Source organism: Cebus imitator, unplaced genomic scaffold, assembly GCF_001604975.1.
Source record: "Cebus imitator isolate Cc_AM_T3 unplaced genomic scaffold, Cebus_imitator-1.0 Scaffold53, whole genome shotgun sequence".
Classification (NCBI taxonomy): Eukaryota; Metazoa; Chordata; class Mammalia; order Primates; family Cebidae; genus Cebus; species Cebus imitator.
Window position 1 is genome coordinate 810,789 of NW_016107368.1, and position 26,820 is coordinate 837,608.

The 26,820-nt window shown below is 44.1% G+C and overlaps 1 protein-coding gene across 2 annotated transcripts in view; it reads right to left on the bottom strand.

Moving 5' to 3' along the window:
- Positions 1-324: 324 nt before the first annotated feature.
- The window catches only part of CLDN18 (claudin 18), a 31,970-nt gene continuing 5,474 nt past the window's right edge, over positions 325-26,820 (bottom strand). Inside the window, exons 1-5 of one of the 2 annotated variants that reach the window (XM_017528259.2) lie at positions 23,993-24,407; positions 8,873-9,037; positions 7,961-8,078; positions 4,058-4,168; positions 325-3,014 (exon numbers count right to left, since the gene is read on the bottom strand). In XM_017528259.2, coding sequence (XP_017383748.1) covers positions 2,843-3,014; positions 4,058-4,168; positions 7,961-8,078; positions 8,873-9,037; positions 23,993-24,212 — 786 coding nt within the window. In that variant the 5' untranslated portion in view covers positions 24,213-24,407 and the 3' untranslated portion in view covers positions 325-2,842. Of the gene's footprint in view, positions 3,015-4,057; positions 4,169-7,960; positions 8,079-8,872; positions 9,038-23,992; positions 24,408-26,820 lie in introns of those variants that run through there. The other variant, XM_017528260.1, reaches the window with a different exon arrangement.

Genomic DNA, 26,820 nt, shown 5'->3' on the forward strand with positions numbered 1-26,820 from the left:
GTTTTACTGGCCCACAAATAGGCCAATGATGTTAGACACTTTGGGCTGGTGTGCTTAGGGTCTGACAGGCTAAACTGGATCCTTGAACCCCATGCTGCATGCCTGGTTGCTCTAGGAACTCCTTTTCATTAAGGCTTCCCAACTTGCAGAAACCACAAACTGGTCTGGACCCACATCTAGCTGTCCTCCAGGTAGCTAGGCTGCTGCTGAGCAGAAACAGATTCTGAAAGCAGAAAAACTCCATGAAGATGCATCCAACATTGAGGTATTGGGACTTCCCACCTCCACTTCCCAAAAATTACAAAAAAAGAGCAGACGCTATTCAACTGTAAGATAACAGTGTTTTTAATATTTAAGTAACAAAACATGCAGGTTAATACTCAATGCATATATAATAAGATAGAGCAACAACAACAAAATTACAAAGCACAATCTAACTATATGGAGGCTTTCAAACAATTAAGTGTTGGATAGAGAATGTGCTAATTAAAAACCCAGCTGAGTCACACTGCACTGCCTGTGACCTGACCAGGGACTTTCTGGTGGTAGGAGAGAGAGCTCATTGTGCCCTGTGGCCTTCAACTCAAATGGATGATCTTCTACTCATATCCAGAGAACACTTAAGAATCTTCATGCTCCAGATTGCCTAACCCTCCTCCCTGCTTTTCTTTTTTCTTTAGTTGACTTGTCTGCTCATCTTCTACCCAACCTGAGGCAGTGAGTTCCACAAATACTTCTTCTGGTTTGGCCTAAATCTTGCTATCTCAGTGAAAAGGGCCTCTGAGCTCACTGCTCTGATTCTTGATGAACACAACTTGGTATTATTTAATGGGGCATGATCTGGTCTTTCCCCAGTCTGTTCAGCCTGAAGACCCTTATGAGTATTCACCAATGCCCCTGGAGGTCACTTTCATATGTACTATTGATGTGAGGACTTTTCTCTCAAATAATAACCCAAAGGCCAAGTTCCCCAGCACCAATGCTGCTCTGGGTAGTTTTTAGAGATTGTTCTTACTTCAGTTTCCCAGGTGGCCTATCTGGCTTTGGAACTGGGATGGAATTCTAGTGTCCTAGAAGGAATTTCGGCTTTCTGCTCAAAAAGGCAGTGATGTAAGCATAGGAAAGATATGTGGTTGCAAAGAGCTTTCAGTTTTGCCTGAACATCTGATGGTCCAACCACGCTAGGTGAATTCAGAGAAGGGAACAGCTCTCAGAGTAACAAAACTGACCACCAGCCAGTTGTGATGGCACACACCTATAGTCCCAGCTACTTGGACGGCCAGGGTAGGAGAATTGCTTGAGTGCAGGAGTTTGAGGCCAGCCTGGAAAGTGAGACCCCATCTCTAAACAAAACAAAGCAAAACAAAACAAACAAAACCAACCACAGTGCCAGGAAAGTGCTATTCCCAACTGACAGTGGCTTGTAACCATGCAAATGTGGATATGTGTCACTTGGAAACATAACATTAAATTTAGGCTCAAATTTTTTATTTAAGAACTGGTTTTAACCTATTTCCCAGGACTTGCTGTGTTTCACTATTTTTTATTTTTTAGACAGGGTCTTGCTATGTCACTGGCTGGAGTGCAGTGGCGTGATCACGGCTCACTGCAGCCTCAACCTATCGGGGCTCAAATGATCCTCCCACCTCAGCCTCCCGGGATGCTGGGGCTTACAGGTGTATGCCACCATGACTGGCTGATTTTTTTTCTCTGTATTTTGTAGACGCAGGGTTTCTCCATGTTGCCCAGGCTGGTCTCAAACTTCTGGGCTCAAGAGATTCTTCCTCCTCAGCCTCCCAAAGTGCTGGGATTACAGACGTGAGCCACTGTGCCCAAACATTATTTATTTTTTACCTGGCTTACACTTATTATCATGTATAATCAGAGCCATACAGACCTCAAAGGGAAATAATTAGCATCAGTGAGCTTTTCATGGAATTTGTACTTAAGCGTGACTTTACAAAGTACCATATAGACAATGTCAAAGCAGTTATTTTTTCATTTCCTTCTATCCACATGTAGGGGTGAGGCTTCACAGAGACAGTGTATCATTTTACTGAAACATTATTTGTTTTAACTATATTTAGGACTTAGATTACAAAAAAAAAAAATTTCTCATTCATCTAGGGTCAATTGCTGATCCATGACAGAAAGAAGACTCCAGTGGAGAGCTCAGGAAGCCACTGGTATTCTTGCTGGAATAAGCAGAGGCCAACAGCAACAGAAAAGCTTGGTTTCCTCAATCTGAAAATTGCTTTGGTTTGGTAAGTTTTAAGATTACAGTGTAAGAAAACTCAGATCATGGGCTGGAGAGATTATAAATAACTTTCCCTTTTTGCCTCTTCTTCAGTAAATGTTTATTAGTAGCCAAGTTAGGGGTGGGGAAGCAAACGTCAAATAGCAGAAAATAATGTCTTTTGATCTACTCTTTTTTTCCTTTCAAAACTTTTCTTGGGGATAAGCTGGGAAATAGATCTTCAATGGGTTTATTGACTAGGAGGAAGAGGGGGAATCTGTCTAAATCATCAAAATGTCAGAGAGAAATTCAAAGCACATTCTCTCATCAAAGTAGAAAGTTATATTTAAAAAAAGAAATAGAGGATTGAAAATGTGAACTATAGCATCTAATTCATAAATGATAACTCAGCTGTTTTATGATGAAATATTTAGAGACAGAGACATGAGGCTAACACCATTTGGCCTCTTCGAAGATGAAATGAAGGCTTTTCTTAACTTCCAGCTGTGAGTCAAAAGCAATAAGAAATCAAGATGGAATATCCTTGTTTTTTGGGTGAGCTCTCTTGGGGAGTTTCTTCTGCTCATGCTGAGAGGTCTTAGAGCATTACACGTAGTCGTACTTGGAAGGATGAGATTGTCCCTCGTCCTCTGTGTGGGCACCTCCATCGTATATCTTCTTGCTTTTGGTGTTGGACCCAAAGCCAGTGCTGGCCTTGAAGCCTCCAGGCTTGTAGGCGACATTGTGGCCTGAGGCATGATAAGAAACAGCTTTGTAGCTGAAAGAAAAATAAACATTCCATGATTATAGAGGTCTTTGTTAGGGGGACCAGCCTCCTATTTACCCTAGACTGTCTCAGTCTCGGCACTGAAAGTCCAGTGTCCCTGGAAACCCATCAGTCCTGGGCAAAAACCAGCATAGTTAGTAACCCTAGTTTTTGGTACACTGGCTTTTCTGCCTCTGCAGTGGAACAGAAGTTCTTGCACTGTTTTAGCACCTTGCTGAGCTGAGAACAAAATCCTCTGAGAACAAGATAATTGTGATTCCAAATGGACATTTTTGGATGGTGGAGAGAGGTATCCCCAAGTCCTCAGTAACTAATGAGTTCCCTCTGTTAATCAGTAAAAATAAAGCTGAACCAGAACAATGTCCCGGGGAAACATTGTTACGTCAAAGGATCATAGAATTTGTGAGCTGGAAGGCACCTATGTTCAGCCCATTGCCTCCAAGCTGCTCATTTCGTGGATGAGGTGATTGAGGCATAGAGAGATCAAACAACGTCAGCAGCAGAACCACACTGGAATCCAGCTCTCTCCACACCAGTTCAATCTAGGGAGTTATGGCAGAGTTTCTCAGCAGTAGCACTGTTGACATTTTGGAACAGATACTTCTTCGTTGTGGGACAGTTCTGTATGCCGTAGGGTGTTTAGCAGCGTCCCTGGCCTCTACCCACCGGATGCCAGTATCACTCTCCCCCATCCTCCCAAAGCTGTAACAAATAAAAATGTCTTCCCGTGTTGCTAAATATCCCCTGAGGGGCAAATTACTCCTAGTTGAGAACCATGGAGTTACAAAACAATCTTAGAAGGAACCAAGATGGATGAATTTTTCTTTCAAATAGGATCACATTTAAATCAGCCTAGGCTGAAATAGTCTCGTTCTATTCTTTAGGTACCCCCTAAAAGAGAAGGTTCAATAATCTTTAAGTCAATAAAGTTCTTCCGTATACCTAGACTGTTTTTTTTTTTGGCTGCAAGTTATACATTAAAATAGACCCTGAACAAATAAAATGTCTGGTTGCAGCAGGACAGGGAGACTCACTTGGTTTCTTCTGGTGCCAGACCACGGCAGGCGATGCACATCATCACACCCCCAATTAGTGTGAGGCCTCCAGCGACCCAGCCCACAAACAGAGCTGCACCAAATGTGTACCTGGGAGGGGAGATGGTAGCTGTGAATGCTGTTGACTCAACTCTCCAGGCTCCGCCCACTGCACCTGGCTGTGCCTGTTCTTTCTGTCCTCACTTTTGGATTCCATATCCATCCCTGCCCATGCCCCTGAACACACACTCCTGTGGGTCACAGCCAACTGAACAGTAGAACTGGAACTAAAGCTAGGGGGCAAAACAGCAGGGGGATTCTAGCATCACTCAACTAAAACATTATACATCTGATCTCTGCGAAACATCTCAGGAAAGGAGAGCTCAGCATGGAAAAGAAGTGCCTCCCCTTGGAAGTTTCCGTTTGTGTTCCTCAAAGAGCATGGGGACTGTTTATAGAACTCTGTGAATTACTAATATGTTTAAAGTCTATGACACAAGCTAAGAACATTATACCAACAATAGGAAGACAAGTAATATGTGTGCAAACTTCTGCAACCTAAGAAAATACAATACTTTAGATGCACGCACATTGGCCAGGCATGGTGGCTCATGCCTGAAATCCCAGCACTTTGGGAGGCCAAGGTAGGCAGTATCACCTGGGGTCAGGAGTTTGAGACCAGCCTGGCCAGCATGGTGAAACTCTGTCTCTGTTAAAAATACAAAATTAGCTGGGCATGGTGACAGGTGCCTGTAATCCCAGCTACTCCGGAAGCTGAGGCAGGAGAATTGCTGGAACCCAGGAGGCGGAGGTTGCAGCGAACCAAGATCAAGCCATTGTACTCCAGTCTGGACAACAGAGCGAGGCTCCGACAAAAAAAAAAAAAAAAAAAAAGCATACACATTTTAGCAGGATAAAAGTAAACAACATAAGCTTTGTGACCAAATGTAGTATTAATATGTAGGGCAAAACTGGTTAACTGAGCTCAGTCCTTGAAAAAGTCCTGGGAGAAAATTTACCTAGGCTATTTTTATTTCCTTTGGACTGGGAAAAAGACAGATACTTGGTTTGAGGGCTTCTGCCTTGGGATGAAGAACCCTGCCCCCTCATCCTACCCAGTGTGGATGGGGGCTGAACAGCAGGTCTTTTCCTAGGGCTTCTCCTAGGGGGGCCCTAGGTTATTTCCTGGTGACAGCCCTGCTCCTTGATACCCCTATAGATGGCTGAATGATTGCTTAATGCTAATGAGATAACAACAATGCTACCATTTATTAAGCCCTTACTGATATTCTGATAAGCACTTTTTTACTACTATTTTAATTATCCCAATAGCCACTGTGATAGTATTTGTCACTCGCATTTTTCAGATGAAGACATTGAGGCTCAGCGAGGTTAAGTAACTTCTCCAATGACCCAGGAAGGACATGACATTGTCAGGATTCAAATTCAAGTCACTTTGACTTCAACGCTTTCATTGTTCATGCATCTTCTGGGCATGAGAGACAGTCTTCTTCCTCAATTTACACACTCTGGGTCAAGGTTAGCAAACCTAAATACTTACCTGGGACAGGCAAGAAACTTAAATGAATGAAGTGAGCTAGATATAAGAACATATTTCATTTTATTAACTGTAATATATGGGAAAATCCCCTATAAGCATGAGTTGGGCCATTTGGGAGTAGTGGCGATTGTGGTAAACTGGACAAAGTCAGTCCTAGCCAAAAGGGCAGCTGCCTCTCAGCTGCAGAGATGGAGGCCATATAAGAATGAGGGCCCAGTGCAATGCGGCCAGATCTTCTGATGTTTTACACAAAGTTGGAAAAACAGAGTATGTGTATATGTGTGTAGGGGGATGAAGTCTCCTTGTACTAGGCTCTAGTGGTGCTCTACCCTTTAACTGTTTCTGTGTCTCTTCCCTGGATTGTATGTTCCTTTGCCTTTACCTGCTGGCAACTGTGGCTGCCTCTGGTTTAGCCACCAAAGCCACTCTGCCCACAAGGACTGACTGGCACTGAGATATGAAAGCTCAGCTCTTTAGTTTGGAGTCGAGACAACCGTGACATATAATTCATACTGCACAGCACCCCTCAGGATCAGGCTGAGTCCAGGGCTTCACCTGAAATCGCGCCCATGCTTGGCTTTCCTTCCTTCCTGGCCGTGCCTCCCTCACCCGCTAACCAGTCTCCCTTTTCTTAACAAACTCTGGCACTGGGATCCTCTTCTCAGGATCTATTGCTGAGGAACCCAACCCTAACTCTTCTAATTTTTAAAAGTTGGCGATTGGCTCAGATTTTAAAATGAAATGTTTTCTACAAAACACCTTGCAGACTGGGTACAGTGTGAGGGCAGGCACTTTGCAGCTCTAGTACAGGGCTTAGGCTCTGCCAGTGTGACATACAATACATAATAGAGTTGGGGAACAGGAGAAAGAGGGTGTCCCAGGACCAAGTAGGGCACTGGAACCAAAGCTCCATCAAGGTGACTGCCAAGGTCTTTCTTTGCAGCTGGTCTGTCTTGTATGACTTCTGGGTGGAAAAAATGAGAAGACAAAAGAAAGGGAAAGACAGCTACCCATCCATGGAGGGAGAAGTTCAGGAAGCTTTTCAGAATTCTATAGTCTTAATTTCAGGACTGAAGCTGCCTGCCCCTGGGACAGGGGCCAATGCCAGGGAGATGGTGTGAGAGAGTGATGGCAGGTATTAGTGCTAAGTGCCAAGTGGCTAGTAGATGGCTCCTCTGGGCAACAACAGTGATCCCAGGCACCCAAATACTCTGGGAAAGGTGGGCTCTTCTAAGTATGGCAAACAGTCATTCTGGTTTGCCCATGATGGAGGAGTTTTCCAGAATGTGGAACTTATAGTGCTAAAACTGGGCAAGTCCCAGGCAGATTGGAATGAGTTGGTCATCCTACTTCTAAGTTGCACCTGCAACTAAGAGACCATGAGAGGAACATGGAGTAGGATCAGGGGAGCTTTTGGGGGCCATTTCCTTCCCATTCTTGAAATAAAGCAGAAATATGAATGGGGATTGGAGTTCCAGGGAGCCAGTGGTAATGGATTTATCACACCCTCACTCTCTGTCTGTACCCTATGTTGGTGTGGCTGGAAAAATGTCAAATGCATGCATCCAGAGATGACGGGTCACTGAGGTCTAATATTTATATTTCCTCCCAAGAACAAGATCTTTCTTTTTCAGGAATTTGTTCCAGCTTCTTGCTATGGGATATATCCCTTACTTTAAAGGGACTGAATGAATACAGGTGTTGGTATTGCTTTTCTATCTTTTAGAAGTTCTACCATCATTTAGACACCAAATTGTGGTGGGGTTTCATCTCCCTCTGCCAGATGTACCCCCTGTGAGAGTGGGGGCTTTGTGTCTCCAGCACTGTGAACATGTCTTGGCTTACAGCAGGTGCTCAATACATTTGTAGAATAAATGAATTAATGAATGAGAGAAAGAGGCAGCTGTGCCAGGAAGGAATATTACTTTTCTCAGCCATACTGCACCTTGTTAATTTCTATTCAAATGTTTACCTCTTCCTAGCCGGGTTCCTGTGATGGACTGTAGATGTAAGTTGATGTTCATTTACTTGCCTAGGTTAATAGTGCTTGTTTCATTGCCACCACAATGGGGCTTGTGTAAGAGTGTTAGATAAATACTGTGAACTGTCACTGTATTTCAATGCAAATGTCAGATCAGCCTCAAGTCATATTACCAAGGATATTTCACTGAAATGAAGTTTATGAGTTTACAGGTGATTGTTGATTTATGAAATGGCATGGTTGTCTCTGATAAATTTTTGCTATTTCAGGCACTGACAGTCACATTAGGCACATGTGTTTAATCAGATTCTTATAACAATATTTATCATGGTGAACGCCGATACCTAGATTAGGAGGTTACCTGGTCTGCACAGTCTGCACCATCCCACCCATGCCGGTGTACATGTTAGCGGTGGACATCCAGAAGTTAGTAACCAACATGTTGGCAAACACAGACACTCCAGCAATTGCACAAAGACCTGTGGGCAAAGAAAAAGAGAGCTCCAGAGTTAGTTTTAAGGAATTACAATGTTTCTGAGGTAGTTTATGCCTAAATGAGTTTAGATGAGTAGGCTGCAGAATATTGTATCCCTATAACCAAGCATTGAGTACTGAATTCTCGCTATGTGCTAAATATTGTGATAGGTGCTTATAATGGTTTGTCTCACTAACTGTTGAAGAATATGTGTGTGTACAGAAAGAAATTTTTTATGTGTCTGAGGACCATAGTTCAATGGTCCAAATATTTTGGGTCTGGTTCTTTGGTAATGTCAAGATATATTCCCTTAAAATCACTTTCTAAAGCCTTGCCAAGAAAATACTTTTTAGGGATCAAGTCACATGACTCTTTTAGGGTTGAAAACCTCTTTTTTTTTTTTTTTAAGCTGAATTTAAGATTTCAAAAGCTTACTAAGGTTTTTTTTTTTTTTTTTTAAATAAAAAACCATTTTAAAAAATGGGGTGTTTCTATGCTGCTCAGGCTGGTCCTGAACTCCTGGGCTCAAGTGATCCTCCTGTCTTGGCCTCTCAAAATGCTGACATTATAGGCATGAACCACTGCACCCAGCTAAGGACCTCTTATACTGGGGTTAGAGTGGCAGCTAAAAAGGACCTTAGCACTCATGATACACAATTGGGCCTCCACACTCAGATCATGAATCCCAGTATGAAAAGTTCTGAACCACATTCAGCAGTGTGAAGAGTCATGTTTTCTCTACCTAAATGATTTTGCTTTGGCATTCACAGAAGTGAGAACTCCAGGCTCTGTGTTTACCTGAGATGATGAACATGATCCCGGAGGTCAGTGTCATGTTGGCTTTGGCAGAGTCCTCCATGCTGCCAATGCGGATGCATTTCAGGGCAAAGATGGATACCAGGAGGCCAATGGCACCCAGGACGATGCTCACGATCATCAGGGCTCGCACCGCCTGCAGCATGGCTGTGGGACAAGGGGCAAGACACAAGCAGAAAAATAAGACCAGCTCAACATACTTGATTAGGCTCTGGTTTAATAAAACAAAGCAGGCCAGGCATGGTGGCTGACGCCTGTAATTCCGGCACTTTGGGAGGTGGAGATGGGCAGACCATGAGGTCATGAGTTTGACACCAGCCTGACCATTATGGTGAAACCCCATCTCTCCTAAAAATACAAAATTAGCTGGGTGGGTGGCACGCACCTGTAATCCCAGCTACTCAGGAGGTTGAGGCAGGAGAATCGCTTGAACCCAGGAGGCAGAAGTTGTGGTAAGCCAAGATTGCGCCACTGCACTCCAGCCTGGGTGACAGAGGGAGGCTCCATCTCAAATAAATAAATAAATAAATAAAACAAAGCAACAACAATTAACCAGCACCAAACCTCTGAGAGATAGCAAAGTCCATAAACTGAATCTTGCCATTGTCGAAGGATGTGCAATTGTGGGAAATACAAAATGCATCACTTACAATTATCTGACTGATGAAGGACATGCACTCAGATGTCTACAGAATCAGAAAATTATGGATAGCTGGAACTGGGATGGCCCTTGGATTGTATCTATTTCAGTTTCCTCATTTTTAAAGCTTGATAATCTGGGATCCGGAAAGGGAAAATAGTTTGTCTAAGGTAACAGTTCAAATTACTGTTAGAGCTTATAACTGTGACTTCTAACCCAAATATTTTTCTTCTCTTGTGCTTCCATATGACCTGAAAATTTCATATAGTTGTGTCTACTTTAGGAAACTCAGAATTCATTTATAGCATATGATGAAGCCAAGGTCGTTAGGTGATATACCAAGGATACTCAATTTTGTCCCTTTCCAAAAGGAACGACTAAGATCATGGTGAGCTGTAGGTTTCAGATGTACATAAAAAGATTGGCCAGGCATGGTGGCTCACACCACAGTGCTAGGGAGATGGTGCGAGAGAGTGATGGCCGGTAACCATCACTGGACCATGCCTGTAATCCCTGCAATTTGGGAGCCTGAGATGGGCTGATCACGAGGTCAGGAGTTTGAGACCAGCCTGACCAACATGGTGAAACCCTGTCTCTACTAAAAATACAAAAGTTACCCAAGGCATGGTGGTGCATGCCTGTAATCCCAGCTACTCAGGAGGCTGAGGCAGGAGAATCACTTGAACTCCAGAGGTGGAGGTTGCAGTGAGCTGAGGTTACCCCACTATACTCCAACCTGAGGCAACAGAGTGAGACTCTGTCTCAAAAAAAAAAAAAAAAAAAAAATTGGGGGTGATATTTCCCTTCTCTTTATTCTCCAAATTGTTCTTTAATGCTTTTATAATAAACAAGAATTACAAAAAAAAAAAAAAAAAACAACAATATAACAATATTAGGCCTTTCAACTGGACCAGAGTTTATCAGCAGTTCCCTTTCTAGGAATCAGTCATAGCTATAGGGCCTGCAGGGACTCTTCTGCAGGGCCCTCACCTCCAGATACATCCAAAGTTGTTTCTAGTGCATCCTTAAATTGCAGTGACTCATTGCAACAACTGTTTACTGAGCCCCCCTGACTGGCCATGGGATGACAGTAGTTAACAACAGGTCAGACGTGGTCTCTGTTGTCATGGAGCTTATGCCAAAGTGGGAAACAACAGTCACCAAGCATGTCTGTTATAAGTATAATTGATTTAACAAGGAAGACAACTTAGTCCTTCATGTGTTCCAGAAGGTAAGGCCCCTAGTGTGGGTTGGTCTGGTGGAACTGAACTGCAGAGCTGTGTGGAGATACTTATGTGCTAGACACCAATTGTTTTATCCCTCCAGTATATCCCCCTTTCCCTCTTAAATCCATGATTTCCAAAGGCATTGCCATGTCTTACATCAGTGCTTTTTAAACTACTTAAAAATTTAAATTTCTAATCTGTCACAAATTGATGTCCTGGCAAAATACAAAGTCCCATGCTTGAGTGTCACAGACATTTCAAATTGTCACAAATGTTTAGAAATATTTATTCTTGATTTCTGTTATTTCTCGATTCTCAGAACTGTTCAGGTGGGCAGCAAATAGTTTGTGGGCCAGCTTGATACACAGGCCCGACTTTGAGTAGTAATATTGATCTTGATCTTTCAGGCCCTGAATTTATACCTGGTGCTGTGATCATGGCAAATTAATCCAGCATGGGTATCTGAGTCAAACTGGGCAGATGAGAACCTTACACAGAATGTTTGTGCTTTGGACACAGAGAGCATCAGGCCAGTCTCTCTCCAGGGGCTGAAAGCATATGATGCTGTCCTGGGAGTCCATGGTTTCCTGCAGGGGGCAAGCTATTGTATAAAGGCAAGCAGACCAAACCCACGAGAGAGGTAGAGAGCCCTGACGGGTTTTGAGCTCCTGACTCCAGCTTTTCCTGTGGTCCACATACACGCTTTCCTTAGGTTTCAGGTGCTATCCCAGCATCATCATTATTATTTTTTTAAAAATCCCTACCTGTTTGAAGTAATTCAGGTTGGGGTTCTGTTACTTGAAATCAAGCGGTTCTAACTTATGCAAGATGGTTTCATCAGTGTCTAGACATGCTAACCTTTAAAGCCTTATTGTTTATGTAGAGTTTCTACCCTTTCAGGTTCAAGGTCATGACCAGAGAGCTGCTGACACCCCTTGCAGATGTGAGGGACATCTCATGCCAAGTCTTACAGCTGCAAAGAGACTGCATCCCACAATGTGGTGTCAGAGAAGAGGTAAAGGGCATCATTTTTCCTTTGTGGGCAATTGCCGATTTTTTTCCTAGTTATATAAGCAATAACTGCTCATTATAAAAATTTCAGGATGAGGCCAGGCGCGGTGGCTCATGCCTGTAATCCCAGCACTTTGGGAGGCCAAGCAGCTGGATCACCTGAGGTCAGGAGCTTGAGACCAGCCTGGCCAACATGGTGAATCCCCACCTCTACTAAAAATACAAAAATACTCGGGAGACTGAGGCAGGAGAATCGCTTGATCCCAGGAGGCAGAGATTGCAGTTAGCCAAGATCATGCCATTGCACTCCAGCCTGGGCAACAAAAGTGAAACTCTGCCTCAAAAAAANAAAAAAAAAAAAAAAATTCAGGATATATAGAAAACTATAAACAGGAAATAAAAAACAATAACCTGTTATTCCAACTCTTGGAGATAACTACCTTTAGCATTCTGGTGGGTGGTTTTCCAGGAAGGAATTTTTTAAAAGGAGAAGCAAAACCCTGATGAGGCTCCTTACTTCCCTCCCCACCCCCCGCCGTCACCCAGACCCAAGGGAGCAAGTCAGAAGCCAACTAGAAATGCAGATGGAGACCTTGCAGAGTTTTAACTAGAAGGGGATTGTGGGGTACAATCAAAGGAGGTGCCATTCCTACCCTCAGTGAGACCAGTTAGTAGTACCCAGGCAAAACTAAAATTTGGGAATAGAAAAGAAACAGGAGAAATGATTAACACTTTTTCTCTTTGAAGGAGATACTGAGGGAATCTGCCTATACAGCCATAGGCAAAAGGCTCAGAGGAAACTGGAAACAGAACAGAAAGTTCTGTCCTGCCCTAGTTTTCATAGGAGTCGCTACTTTTGATTGAAAGCCAGTAAGAAATTTTCAGACATTAAAAAATGTAATCCATGGGGGAAAAACTCTACAGTGTAGGTAATATAATTATCATCATTTTATGGTTGAAGAAATGGAGTATCACGTGAAGTAACTTGCCCAAGGACACACATCAAGGGAAAGGAGGCAGAGCTGGGGGTCAAATCCAGAACTGCCTCAAAATCAAGGCGGGTGGATCACCTGAGGTCAGGAGTTCAAGACCAGCCTGGCCAACATGGTGAAACCCTGTCTCTACTAAAAATACAAAAACTTAGCCGGTCCTGGTGGTGGATGCCTGTAATTCCAGCTACTGGGGAGGCTGAGGCAGGAGAATTGCTTGAACCCAGGAGGCGGAGGCTGCAGTGAGCCAAGATTGTGCCACTGCACTCCAGCCTGGGCAACGGAAACAAAACTCCGTCTCAAAAAAAACCAAAATCATTACTTTTCCATCACAACACATTGCTTTGAGGCACCTTATTCTGGAAAAACAGGTAGAATCCTGGCTTCCATCAAGGTGCAAGGATCTATAAGTGCGTACAGAATGTATCCTCCAAGCTTGGACACTCTGAAATGTATGCTACGAATGTGGAAGGAAACATTCTACAAATCATCTTAGGGAATAACCTGGCCTGGTAGATTATTTATAAATGTGACTGTCAGGACAGCAGCATTCCCAACTCCTCCAGTAGTCCTGCGAGAGAACTCTCTCCAGTCACCTTGGGAAGATTTCCCTCTCCCATAACAGCCAACTTTAGTGGAGCTGCCAGAAGGTGTGTATCATAAAGCAATTTGTCATGCCAGAAAATTGGCAATCAATGAGAAATATTGAAAAAAAGAGTTAGATAATGTAGAACTTGTTAAAGTGCCTTCTGCCTTAGCAGGCTTCTCACCAGATAGGTCTGAAGTATGAATGACAGTGCCCAGCTATTCTAGTTCTATCCCGTTGATCTTCATAAACTTGATTCTGATTCTCTTCTCCCTAAAGAAGCTTCTGTTTTAATGTTGCTTCTCTGCTGGGAAGAGAATTCTACAAATAATGATCATCAGTCTTGGTCCTACTAGCAACTCTCATGGGTGCAGGTGCCAGTGAGTGGGAGGAAATTAGCTCTACCACTCATTGCCAGAAACCCCCATGCACAGAGATGCATGGTGGTGAACTGACCTTCCCCTCCACCTGCATGGTCCTACCCTCTGGGATCCTAATCTTCTCTGTAGATAAGCAAACAGAGAAAACTTCCCCAAAGCAGGTAGCAGGTAGGTTTCTTTTTTAGCCATTCTGTCTCTTACTTGATATTCTGATCAAGAGGCTTATCAGCTGATAACAGGTGAGTCAACAGGCTCTAAAGGCTGATTCCCTGCACCAAAGGTGTGACTACAGCATTCTTCCCAATGAATAATGAAGTGTTATCAGACCTGAAGGGTGGGCAGGATTCAGGGCTGAAAGAAGCAAACAGAGAAATGGGAACTCAGTGTTCCCTCCCTGCTGCAAAATACCTTAATCCCACAAGTAGGTGTGGACTGACAGGTGAGGTGCCCTTGGGTGTGGTTTTTCAACTCAGGCTGCACCTGAGCATCTTCTGGGGGAACTTTTAAAGAAATATTAATGTTTGTCCTCACCCCCAGAGATTTTCATTTAATTATTCAATAACAAAATTTCAAGGAATAATGTGAGAAAATGACTTTCAAGGAGGGCTCAGCAGAGGTACTCAGAGTGGAGAGCTGAGCCGAAAGGGAGTTCCCAGGGGCTGGCATCACGAAGTGGAAGTGGGAGTGAGGCTGATGGGAAAGCAGTTCACCAGCAGCCAAAGGCCTGGACTGGGGCCGTGGTGGGGTGGGGGATGGGAGGAGTCATACCTTCAGGCATAGCTTTGTCCTAGACTGGAGACAATAGGGCTAATGGAGGAGCCCACAGGAGGGGAGCACAGAAGATGGTAGTCTGAGGTCAGACGCCAGAGGAAAGAATAAGATGGGAGAGACTAGATTCTCTAGACATCCCAGGGAATCAACACAGAGGTCCTTTGTACCTTGTAAAATTCTACGGAACAGTGTGACACCAGGTGAGTGTTATTAGGTAAGTCATTTAAGCTCAATGAAAATGAGTCCTGGCCGGGCACAGTGGCTCACACCTGTAATCCAAGCACTTTGGGAGGCCGAGGCAGGTGGATCAACTGATGTCAGAAGCACGAGACCAGCCTGACCAACGTGGAGGAAACCCCGTCTCTACTAAAAATACAAACTTAGCTGGGTGCCGTTGGGGGCTCCTGTAATCCCGCTTGAATCTGGGAGGCGAGATCACGCCATTGCACTCCAGCCTGGGCAACAAGAGTGAAACTCTGTCAAAAAATAAGAAAATGAGTCCTCCATTCTGGAGCGAATCAAAGATATCTCTTGCTTAGATGTGTGAGGATCAGATGCTACTTGGCGCCAGCATAAACCTAAGCCAGGCTCAATAAATATCAGTTTCCTGTTCTTCCCTAAAGAGAACATGCCATGGCAGCTCCACACAGCTTTGACTTGTACTAACTGTATACAAACCTGAATCCTCTCACATGATGATTAAATATGGTTGAGGATTTGAAACAGCCACGTTTGTGAACTGCTGTGGGCAAGAGGGGAAGGAAGTTTGAAAAGAGGAAGAAAAGAAAGACCTGGACCTCACAGCACCTAAGTAGTGGGGAAGATCAGGAAAAATGGACACAAGACCCGCCATGAGCAGGGGAGCCAGCTGATGGGAGAGGCAGCACAGGTGGGTTTCTATCCTCACTAACCTTCCTCTTCACCTCTGTTGTGATTTGAATGTGTGTTTTCCTCCAAAATTTATATGTTGAAGCTACGAGGTGAGGTTTGTAGGAGGTACCCTCAGGAGAGACATTAGTGCCCTTATAAAAGGCCTTGAGGGAGCCTGTTTCTCTTTTGCTTTCTGTCCCTTCTGCCATATGAAGACACAGCAAAAGGCACAATCTTTGAAGAGTGTGAACCCTTACCAGACACGGAATCTGCCGACACCTTGATCTTGGACTTCCCAGCCTCCAAAACTGAGAATAAATTTCTGTTGTTTATATATGGCCCAGGCTAAGGTAATCTTGTTATAGTAGCAGGAACCGTCTAAGACATCCTTTAAGGTGAGATCCAGCTACAACTCTGATATATCTCCCCACCAAGAAATGATGCTGCACCACTGACTAGGCCATCCTAGGGCATGATGCTTTGTGGTAGCTGCCCCGTCGTCTATGGGGACGACAACAGCTGCAAGCTGAGCAGGCGTTCTGGTTCCTAGCTTTTGGCATTCTGACTCCTAGCTTTTCTCATTGAGAAATCACATCAAGCAGCCTCATTTACCTAAGTTGCAGGTTCTCTTAAGCTGTGTAGACCTGTTCTCAGCTCCCTGTGGTGTCTTCTTCATATGGACAACAATGTGTAAACATTTAGATGTTTGTCCACATATTTGTAGAGGCATGCTGATGCTAAAATATTTTTCTCTTTTGAAGAGAGGGAAAGCAGCTTGACTGAAAACCAATAGACTCCCCAACTTTATAATTAACTTATGATCACTTCACCTTCTAGGGCTGATTTCTTCTACCAGAAAATGGGGAAAGGCAAACTGGTTTCACAACCAGTGAAACCATTCAGCCAACAGCAAGAAGAAATAAACAGACAAGCTCCTTTACAAAGGACGCTTACAAGAAGTCTTATTTTTTTTCCCCTTATGGATTTTTGATTTAGATTTTGAGAAACTGTTCTCTGGTTAAATGTGGTTTGGTTTAAAACCTCATTCCTGTGTGTGTGTGTAAATATGAGTTACAGGTTGATAGGAAACTCTGTAGCTCTCCAGTGGCTGTTGTTTTTACACACTGAAGCAGAAAGGGGAAAATGTAGCTAGTCATATAAAAAAATCAAGACCCCCAGTGCCTGCAAAGGGGCTGAGATACAGTGAGGTGCTCAAAACATGGGTAGGATGGGGATGGGAAGGGAGAACACAGGACCCTAAGTAATCTACTTTGGATATTTGAATTCATAAAATATGCTTGATTTTGGCAGAAAAAAAGTCTAGAAGATCAAATGTCCTGTTTGAGAGCTCTGAGTGATGCAGACACAGCAGTGATGATTTGGTAATGCCAAGAGCTAGATCAAATGGATCACAGAACACTTTTTGTTTTTTTTAAAGACAGAGTCTCACTCAATTGCCAGGCTGCAGTGCAGTGGTGCAATCTCAGCTCACTGCATCCTCCACCTCCCGGGTTCAAGCAATTTTCCTGTCTCAGCCTCCTGAGTAGCTGGGACTACAGGTGCCTGCCACCACACCTGGCTAATTTTTTCATATTTTTGGTGGAGACTGGTTTTCACCATATTGATCGGGCTGGTCTTGAACTCCTGACTTTAGGTGATCCACACGCCTTGGCCTCCCAAAGTGCTCAGATTATAGGTATGAGCCACCATGCCCGGCCCAGCACTTTCATGTAAATCTTACTGTGAGGCATTTCACAAATATAGAAAGTGAGGTCCAGAGATGTAGGTGGCCAAGCTGTGCCCTTGATTCCAGCTCACTTCCCTCTAATTGTAAGGCTTACCACTGTACCAAATTTAGTTCAAATGCTTGCAAATACTTTAGAAAAAGCATTACTTGACTGTGACATCAAACCAGGGACATGAGTTTGCTGTATCTTTGCCCCTTCTCCATTCTGCTCATTCTTGGCCCTTTGCTCTTCCCTTCCACTGTTTCCAGGAAAGGCATGTGTGAATGGGGTGCAAGTCATCCATGCTTTAAACTTAGTTAATACTCCTAAGTCGCATCATTGATTATATTGTTACAAATGGGTCAATGCCCATATACCCGCTGCTCTTATTGTGCTCAAGCCTAGACCAAACTCTTCAATTCTGAAGGCAGCGCATTCCTGCCTTTAGAAACAAGGTCTGGGCAGGGGAAAAGAACACAGACTTGGAAGTCTTTCAGCCTTGTGTTCACCTCCTGCTTCTGCCATCTTCTATTCACAGGACTTTGCGCATGTCCTTCCCTCACCCCCAGCCTCCAACTTTTTAAATCTAAAGCTAAGACATATTTTCCAGATTTTTGTAAAGATGAAGCTGAAGAGTCAATATGTAGTTCAATAATACATAGTGGTTATTTTTATTTCTGGCACTGTCCTCAGAGCCCTGCATGCTGTATTGACTGTGTGGAATGCAATGAGATTGAATCTTGAGCTGTAACTTATACAGAGCTGGTAATATACAAGTATATAGTCCTGCTACCACCACCATTTACCTCATTAATCTATCTGTAATTTACATAATACAGCTTGTTGCATTGAATTACATTCTTCTATAGCTGTAAGTTCCAAAGAGACATGATACGTTTTTGTCAGACAAATGAAAAGTTAAGTGAGAGTTTGCAAGAACAGAGATTGTACTTAGGAAGAATTTAATAACTGGTAATGGGCCGGGCGCGGTGGCTCACGCCTGTAATCCCAGCACTTTGGGAGGCCGAGGCGGGTGGATCACGAGGTCAAGAGATCGAGACCATCCTGGTCAACATGATGAAACCCTGTCTCTACTAAAACTACAAAAAAATTAGCTAGGCATGGTGGCGCGTGCCTGTAATCCCAGCTACTCAGGAGGCTGAGGCAGGAGAATTGCCTGAACCCAGGAGGCGGAGGTTGCGGTGAGCCGAGATCGCGCCATTGCACTCCAGCCTGGGTAACAGGAGCGAAACTCCGTCTCAAAATAAAATAAAATAAAAACTGGTAATGATTATTGTAATTATTTACTATTTTTTCGAGGTGGGATCTTGCTCTGTTGCCCACGTTGGAGTGCAGTGGCATCATCATAGCTCACTGCAGCCTTGAATTCCTGGGCTCAAGTGATCCTTCTGCTTCAGCCTCCTGAATTACTAGGCTTACATTACAGGTGTAAGCCACTGTACCCAGTGATGATTATGATTATTAACTAAAGTATTATAGGTATCTGCCTTGTATCTTTCTAGAAACACTTTAAGGCTTACTTTTCTACTAAAGGGTGCTACTTTTCTGGGTTCTAGGTCAAAATTAAACTCTCTGGGAGAATCATTGCAAACTTACATTTCTCCCTCCAGGCATTTCATCCAGCTCCTCTGCTTCAGGTCTCTCTTCCCCAGGTCTCTTGTCATGCTCAAGAAAATACTTTAAACAGCTGTTTCTGATGGGAAGTTAGGCATTAGGTCCTGGCTGATTGTTACTCCTTCTGGCTCCTTTAGGAGCTGCACAAGTGTCCTCTAGGGCTGTTTTATCTCCTGGCATTGTTGCCTTTAGCTTTTGAGTTTCTTTCAAGCTTTTTCCTCCTGGTAATCTTCCTGCCCATTCTTATACTCTTTAAATATTTTTTGTTTGTTTGTTTTTGTTTTTTGAGACAGAGTCTTGCTCTGTCACCCAGGCTGGAGTGGAATGGCGCGATCTTGGCTCACTGCAACCTCAGCTTCAGGGGTTCAAGCAATTCTCCTGCCTCAGTCTCCCAAGCAGCTGGGATTATGTGTGCCCACCACCATGCCTGGATAATTTTTTTTGTATTTTTAGTAGAGATGAGGCTTCACCGTATTGGCCAGACTGGTCTTGAACTCTTGACCTAAGGTGATCCACCCACCTTGGCCTCCCAAAGTGATGGGATTACAGGCGTGAGCCACTGTGCCTGGCCTAAATATTTTTTAAAAAATAATTTATTTTTAGAGATGGATGGAGTTTCCCTTTGTTGCCCAAGATGGAGTACAGTGGCATGATCACAGTTTACTGCAGCTTCTAACTCTAGCTCCAGTGATTTTCCTGACTCAGCCTCCCTAGTAACTAGGATTACAGGCATATAACACTGCCCAGCTAGTTTTAAAAAAAATTATATGTGCTATAGAGATGGGGCTCATTTTGTTGCCCAGGTTGGTCTTGAACACCTGGCCTCTAGCAATCCTCCCACCTTGGCCTCCCAAAGTGCTGGGATTACAGGTTAAAGCCACCACTCCCAGCTCCTGTCCATTCCTTATCTAAGTCATGAAATAGACATTTGTATTTTGGGGTGCCAATTTGTAGTGTAGCCACTCCTGCTGCACGAGGACTGTCTGCTTCTAAGTCCATACTCTCCTTGAAGACCACAGATTTTCAGTGATTTAAAGTACCTCATTTCCCGCAAACTCAATCCCAAGAAGTGGTTTTCCTGGCTTTTGGTGGAATCCTCTTTTCTCAACTCAGATAGGCAGAACTAGGGTACACCTCTGTGGTGGCTGCTGGGAACTGTCCCCCAGTCCCCAAGCTGGCTCAGCCCGGCTTGACATTTCACAGCACAACTGGGAAATAGGACACAGAACAGCATCCACTTCCCCTCCCCCAGGCCTCTGTGCTTGTTGTGGGCCATGCTGGGTTTTGTGGGAGTTGCATGCCATGCACATCAGAGTCCTCTGGCCATAAGCTTACCGACAGCGCTTACCAATGGATGGTCTTATGACCAGCAGTTTCCAAGAGCCCTCAGTGCATTGCTGCTGGTCCTGACATTCACATTTGCTGTCCTCTAGATGGGATTTGAGGAAGTTGTTTCTTCTAGCTTCCCTAAAATCCTTCTCAGAGAGCCAAGGACCTCTCCTTTTGTGGGTCTGAAACATCTTAGGGTTCCATGAGTGGCAACTGGGTTTCCTCTCTAAGAGGTCTTTGTCTGGCCTGACATGGAATTACAGTACCTAGCACCACCAACTCTCCCACCTCATTTCCTCCCTCTCTCTCTCTCTCCTTTCTTCCTTCTCTCCCTCTCTCCTTCACTCACTGTTCCTTTCTTCCTCCTTACATTTTGAAAAAAATGTGCTTTTTTTCCACGGCCGTATTTACATTCCTCTGATGTGAAGTGCCAGGGAATTTTTACATTTCAGAAATTTACCTCAAACCCCTCCTCTTTCCTGATTCCAGGCCATCCCCTCCAAAATGTCTAGCTCTGAAATTACACACTATATTTTATCTTGAATCAGATGATAGTTTCCACATATAATTCAGTCATATTTGTTTGAATATAAATTAATGGTATATCTTCTTTTGCAGTCTCATTGGGTTTGACTCTTTGGTGTTCAAGGAATTATCTGTCTCGTAGAACTGAAATTTGTGTGGTTGATATGTTGCAGCCCAGGCAGTTAGTATTCAAATACTCCCTGTGGTAGAGACAGTAGGTGCTCACCAAATAGCTATGTGCTCCTACATCTCCCAGCTCCTGGGGCCATATGCCTAGTTCTGGCCAATGCACTGTGAGTGACATGTTACTTTCAGATTGAAGTAGTTAAGAACTGTTCCTCCTTCAAGCCTTTCTTCTCTTGCCCCAGCAACTTTGAATAGTGTAGCTACAAGGAGACTGCTCTTCCCACAGTGGACTTTATGTGAGGAGTAAGTAAACTTTTGTTGCATTAAGCCATTGAGATGTTTAGGTTTGTTTGTTGCAGCAGCAGACATTAACTGGTCTGACTAACAGAGTCCCTGAACTCTAGCCTCTGCCACACAGTAGGCATGCAAGAGATATTTGTTAAATACATGATTTGATGAACAAATGAATCTGTTCCAGGCAGGAGGAGGACCAGGTCCTTTTCTATATATGGAGCCATAATAGCCAAAAATTTGTAGTACAAAAACAATTTACTGTCCTTTTTGGGGGAAGACCTTGACCTGTTTTTTGTTCAATGGCTTGCATAAACACTTAAAATGAACTATTCATACAATTTAATTTAACTTAGTTTATTAATCCTTTGCTGAATACTCACTCTACCAGGCCCTTTTCTGGGAATGGGGGAAATAATTCTTATCTAGCTGAAGGGACCTGCCACATAGAAGCTGAATGAGACAAATGTACAAACAACCAAGTTAATAAGCTGAAGTTCAGACTCAAACAGAACCTCCTTTAGTGAAACTGTCCTCATTTCCTCCCCTCCTGATTCTTCCTACTGAATAATCACTTTCTACCTAGTGCTCCAAACACTTGTGTCAAAGCCCCATGACACGTGTTGCCTTTGCTTTGATATTTATGCACATGCCTGTCCCCTCCACTGGAATTTATGGTGCCGTCAAGGCTGGTTTTGTGTTGTGTACTCTTTGTAGGTATGCAATAAATGCTTTTGAGATTTGAGAGCAGTGTCATGAGGGGTGAATATGCTCAATGCTATGATAATGCTCTGGGTTTGGTACAGAGACTTGTGGAATCCTATTCAATTTGGGGGCTTGAGGAGGTTTTGGGGAAGATTAGTGAGAGGACAGTTGGGGTGGTGGAGGGGGGCATTCAGGAAAGCGGGAGCAATGGGTGTCCAGGACCAAGTCCAGGGAATACTGAAAGGACAGAAGAAACAGGATGGGGGAAGAGGATTAGTAAGAGGCCACCAGGGAAGGTAGGTGAGGGGTTAGGAAGGCTTGGTGTTGGGCTGTTATGTGTGCAACTAATTAAGCTTGGAATGGGGAACCATGGAAGGTGCTTGGGTTTTGAAATGTCTAAGGAGATGAGAACTAAGAACTGGGGGTTGGTGATTGAAAGACTCCGCCTCATCCTCTGCCATGTCAAAAAAGCAAACATTCTAAAGAGATGAAGGATACAAACCACACTGAAAAAGGTTAAGGGTGAGAGGTAGAAAAATTTAGTCTTTTAATTTGGTTGTCAGTGACTCAGGAGAGAGACAGAACTTGACAATGATTAGGATTAACAGATTTCCCCGGAAAGGAGGCCATATGCATAAGTGAGGAGAAGAGATGAAAGACGCAAGAAGGAGGGGGGCTGACCAGCAGGGCATGATGTGGCATGATGCCTTCAGAGCCCTGCTGGAGAGGTTGACCTTAGCAGGAAAGCGGGGGCGGGGGGGAATCTTGTTCTGTCAAGGGGGAGAGAAGGAGTTATGATGGGTCTTGGAGATAGGATCCGTTGATGGAACAGGAGTGACAAGTCACAGTGGAAGCAATGGGGTTTGCCCATTTAGGAGAGTGGGAATATTCAGGAACCCCATGTATGCAGACTGCAATACAGAGTGAGCAAGAGATTGATCATATGTCGTGGGGCCCTCAGAAGAGGTTATTGAACATGAAGTCATAGGATATCATGCCTTAATTTTGAATATGAAGACAATCCTTTTTCTCCATATGATAGTTAAAATTAGACATAACTAGCAACTCAACACTCCATGTCCCATATCCTGCGTCTCGTCTCCCCGCTCCCACTGCAGCTGAATCCCTCCTCAGTCTGGTTCTCTTTCTTCTGGCCAGGTTCTGCCTCCCTCGCTTCCTAAACAGGTCTTTCCACGGAGTCTGTGATCCTGTTGATCCTGCAACGAGTAGCTTCCAAACAATGGAGTAAACAACCCAATTCTACTCTGACACCCATCTTCCATTTCTTCCTGAAAATGAACTTGGATTAGTTGAATTGCTTTTCACAATTCAATTCAGTTTCAAGGGCTCTGAAGCCTCTTCAGAATTTCTTGCAAATGTATTTCCATCTACTTGTTTATAAAGGTATTTGTTTCAGAGAGGCAGAGCCTAACATGTTCTCCTTTCTCCATCACACGCACATCTGGGTCACCCCTTGGAGCCACTAATTAGCTTGATCTATTATTTTCTTGTTTGCTTTTAAAAAATACAAATAGAGCTCCCATATTATTCAGAATGCAAAGTTGCTATGATGCATATTTGAAGTAATTATCTGTATTAAAAGCAGAGGTTTAATTTATTTCATCTTTAGGGGTGAAAGGATGTCACACTGTAATTATATTTATATTTTGATATTATTATATAATTATAATTATGTAATTATGTTTTGATATACATTGATTTTCAGGACAGTATACCAGATATTCTTAATACAAATGCAGAAAAAGGATATTTATAATTTAATGGCAATATTCTTTTTGGCACCTACAGAGACTCCAACTTTGAAAAATTCAATTGAATTGGAAAGAAAATTAAATTAAAAACAAAATACTCAGCATCCTGCTTCCCTACTCCCATGTACCTGCAGGCAGGAGCAAGTCCCATGCACATGTGTAATGCACACAATTTGTTTGCAAGTCACATGCACATGTGTAATGCACACAATTTGTTTTCTCCTTGAGAAACATGAGTTTTTTCCAGGTATCATGAATGTACCCTTAGAATAGACCCATTCTTCTCGAGCCTGCCTGCTTACTAGCGATTCCTTCGCCCTGAGTATGAATCCTCCCATTTTCTCTGGTATGACTGTTGCCCTATTTGACACAAACCAACTTCTCTTACTCACACCTTTCATTCTGAGCTAAAGCTGCCAGGGTTCTCATCTAGATGTGGGAGTGGGGCTCAGCACAAACACCCGCTTCCCTGCGCTCACCGGGCTCTCCCGGCCCTGCCCCGGGGTGCGCGGTGCCTACCTGGAAGGCCCAGGATGGTGAAATAGGGCCTGCACTCGGTGAACCCCGAGCTCTGTCTCACGCAGCTCCTCCAGAGCCCTTCGTACTGGAACACGGAGGTGACGGGGTTGTCATACAGGTCCTGGGTGCTCCACATGTCCATCCCGGTGGCCGCGATGCAGCCCGCCAGCCCCAGAATGGACAGGAGGAACGCCACCACTTGGCATGTGGTGGTGGACATGGCCCCGGCCCGCCAGCCCTGCCGCCTGCGAGGAGCTGCCACCCACCTGCCGCCGCTGGGAGCTCTTCTAATCAGATGGTTTCCCTAGGCGCTCAGTATTTGCTCACAGTGTTTTCCTTAGATAGCTCAGTTTCACTCTTGGTTCAAGGGCATTATTTTTACATTTGTTAGAGAAGCCGCCCCAAGAGGCACTTGTCTGCGCTTCGCAGGCTGGGTGGGTTCGGGCAGAGCCGTGCCAGGGTGCAGAAGGACTCTCTGCTCCAGGCCCGACCGGCCTCTCTCCAGCTCTGGATCCTGGGAGCACCGCCTTCTGGAAAAGGCTGATGTGTCCTTACCACTGGGAATGTGACTGGAGACCGCTTTGACAGACCTCTCTTAAGATGGCCCTGGGAAGCACCCACGGTGCTCAGTCTTAAACCAGACTTTTCACATTTTCCCCTCATAACTCACAAACGACTTTTCACTTACATCTTTCCATTTTGATCTTACAGAAATGGGTAGGGCAGGGATTATTATCCCCATTTTTTTTTTTTTTTTTGGTGAGTCAAGAAAAGTACAGATAAGGGACTTGTTCCCAGTGCCTGGAACCACAGATACTCTAAAAACGGCAGGGGTGGGGCTCCCACCTCAGCTTCCAGTCCAGGACTCTTTCTCTATTTCCATGTGGGGCCGCAGGGGCAGGCAAAATTGTCCCCACTTTTGAGAACAGGAAGCCAAGTCCTAGAGCAATGCTCTTGGTCCACATGCCCTGGAACTGGAATGAGAGTAAGCCAGGGATCCCATTGATTTCCATCTCATGGTTTCACTTGTGCCACAGGAACCACATGAGGACTCTGTAGCTGACACAGAAGGTCCCACAAAGGCCAGAGGAGGAACCAGGGCTGGCTGGGCTGAAGTCTTTGGCGTGGTCACTGAGAGGCTTAGGATCTGCTCCTGACACTGTTCCTAACTTGCTATGTGCTGGGTGGGTTGGGGGCAAACTTCTAAGCCCTTGTAGGAAGTTCTTCATCTACAACAAGTGAGATCTAAACTAGAACACTCCAGAATCTTTTCAGATCTCGTAACACTATCTTCTACATTTTACAGAAAAGTTTTCATAGAATTGGTCAAAACATTAGGAATTGTATAATCATAGTAAAAAGAGACTTGGCTGAAAACATCAGGGGTTGTGTTTTGTCTATACAACTAAATTTTGCTAGAGAATTGGTTGACTGACATGGGGGTCAGGTATGTCTGGCCTCTGAACCCAGAGACTTTTTTTTTGAGATAGAGTCTCATTCTGTTGCCCAGACTGGAGTACAGTGGTGTGACCAGGCTCACTGCAACTTCTGCCTCCCAAGTTCAAGCAATTTTCATGCCTGGGTCTCCAGAGTAGCTGGGACTACACATACACACCACCACACCCGGCTATGTTTGTATTTTTAGTAGAGCCTGGGTTTCACCATGTTGCCCAGGCTGGTCTTGAATTTCTTAGCTCAAGTGATCTGCTTGTCTCAGCTTCCCAAAGTCCTGGGATTACAGGCATGAACCACTATACCTGACCTCCAAAGACATTTTATTTTTATTTTTATTTTTGGAGAGGGAGTCTCACTCTGTTGCCTAGGCTGGGGTGCAGTGGCGTGATATTGGCTCACTGCAACCTCCACCTCCTGGGTTTAAGTGATTCTCCTGCCTCAGCCTCCTGACTAGCTGAGATAACAGGCACTTGCCACCACACCCAACTAATTTTTATATTTTTAGTAGAGATGGGATTTCACCATGTAAGTCAGACTGGTCTCGAACTCCTGACCTCAAATGATCTGCCCACCTTGGCCTCCAAAAATGCCGGGATTGCAGGTGTGAGCTACCGTGCCTGGCCCTCTGGAGACATTTTAATGAGACTCTCCAAAATCTGGATTTCAAAGCCCTGAAACACAGACACAGATACACACATGCGCGCACACACACACACACACACACGCACACACACACACCACATACATACTCCAATCTTTAACCTTTATAGGTCTTTATAGATTCTCCAGGAAACGAGCCTCTGTGTCTGAACATTTTGTTATCTTGGGTGCACCCAGCCACCACTCCCACAGCGTTATTCCCAGCAAACACAGAACGCAAACAGGGAAGAACTCCTCCTAATTTGAATGGGGGCAGCACGCCCTTTCACTGCACACCCTACTTTAGGTTCTGTGATCAGTGTTTCTAGAGAGTGGATCATGAGCCAGAAAGCCTAAAATAAGAGGCGAAGCAACAGTTACATGATTTACAGTGTAGTAGTGTTGGTGGCTGTGTATCCCTTGAGTTGAGTTAGAAGGCCAGCTCTAAAAGGAGGGAAGGAGACAACTAGAAGTGACACTGGTTTCTGCTGGTTGGCATCGATTCACCAATTAGATTGAAAGATGCTGTTGGAATAATTCAGGAATGATTCTGCCATTGTTTTTGTGGACAGAGTCCATCTTACTTTTATTTCAACGATGAGGCAGCCTTTTTTTTTTTTTTTTTGGTGACCCCTATGTGATTTGAACATTTTAATTCTTATTTTAAAAATTTATTTCATTAAAAAAATGGTTTTACTTTAGGTTCTGGGATACATGTGCAGAACGTGCAGGTT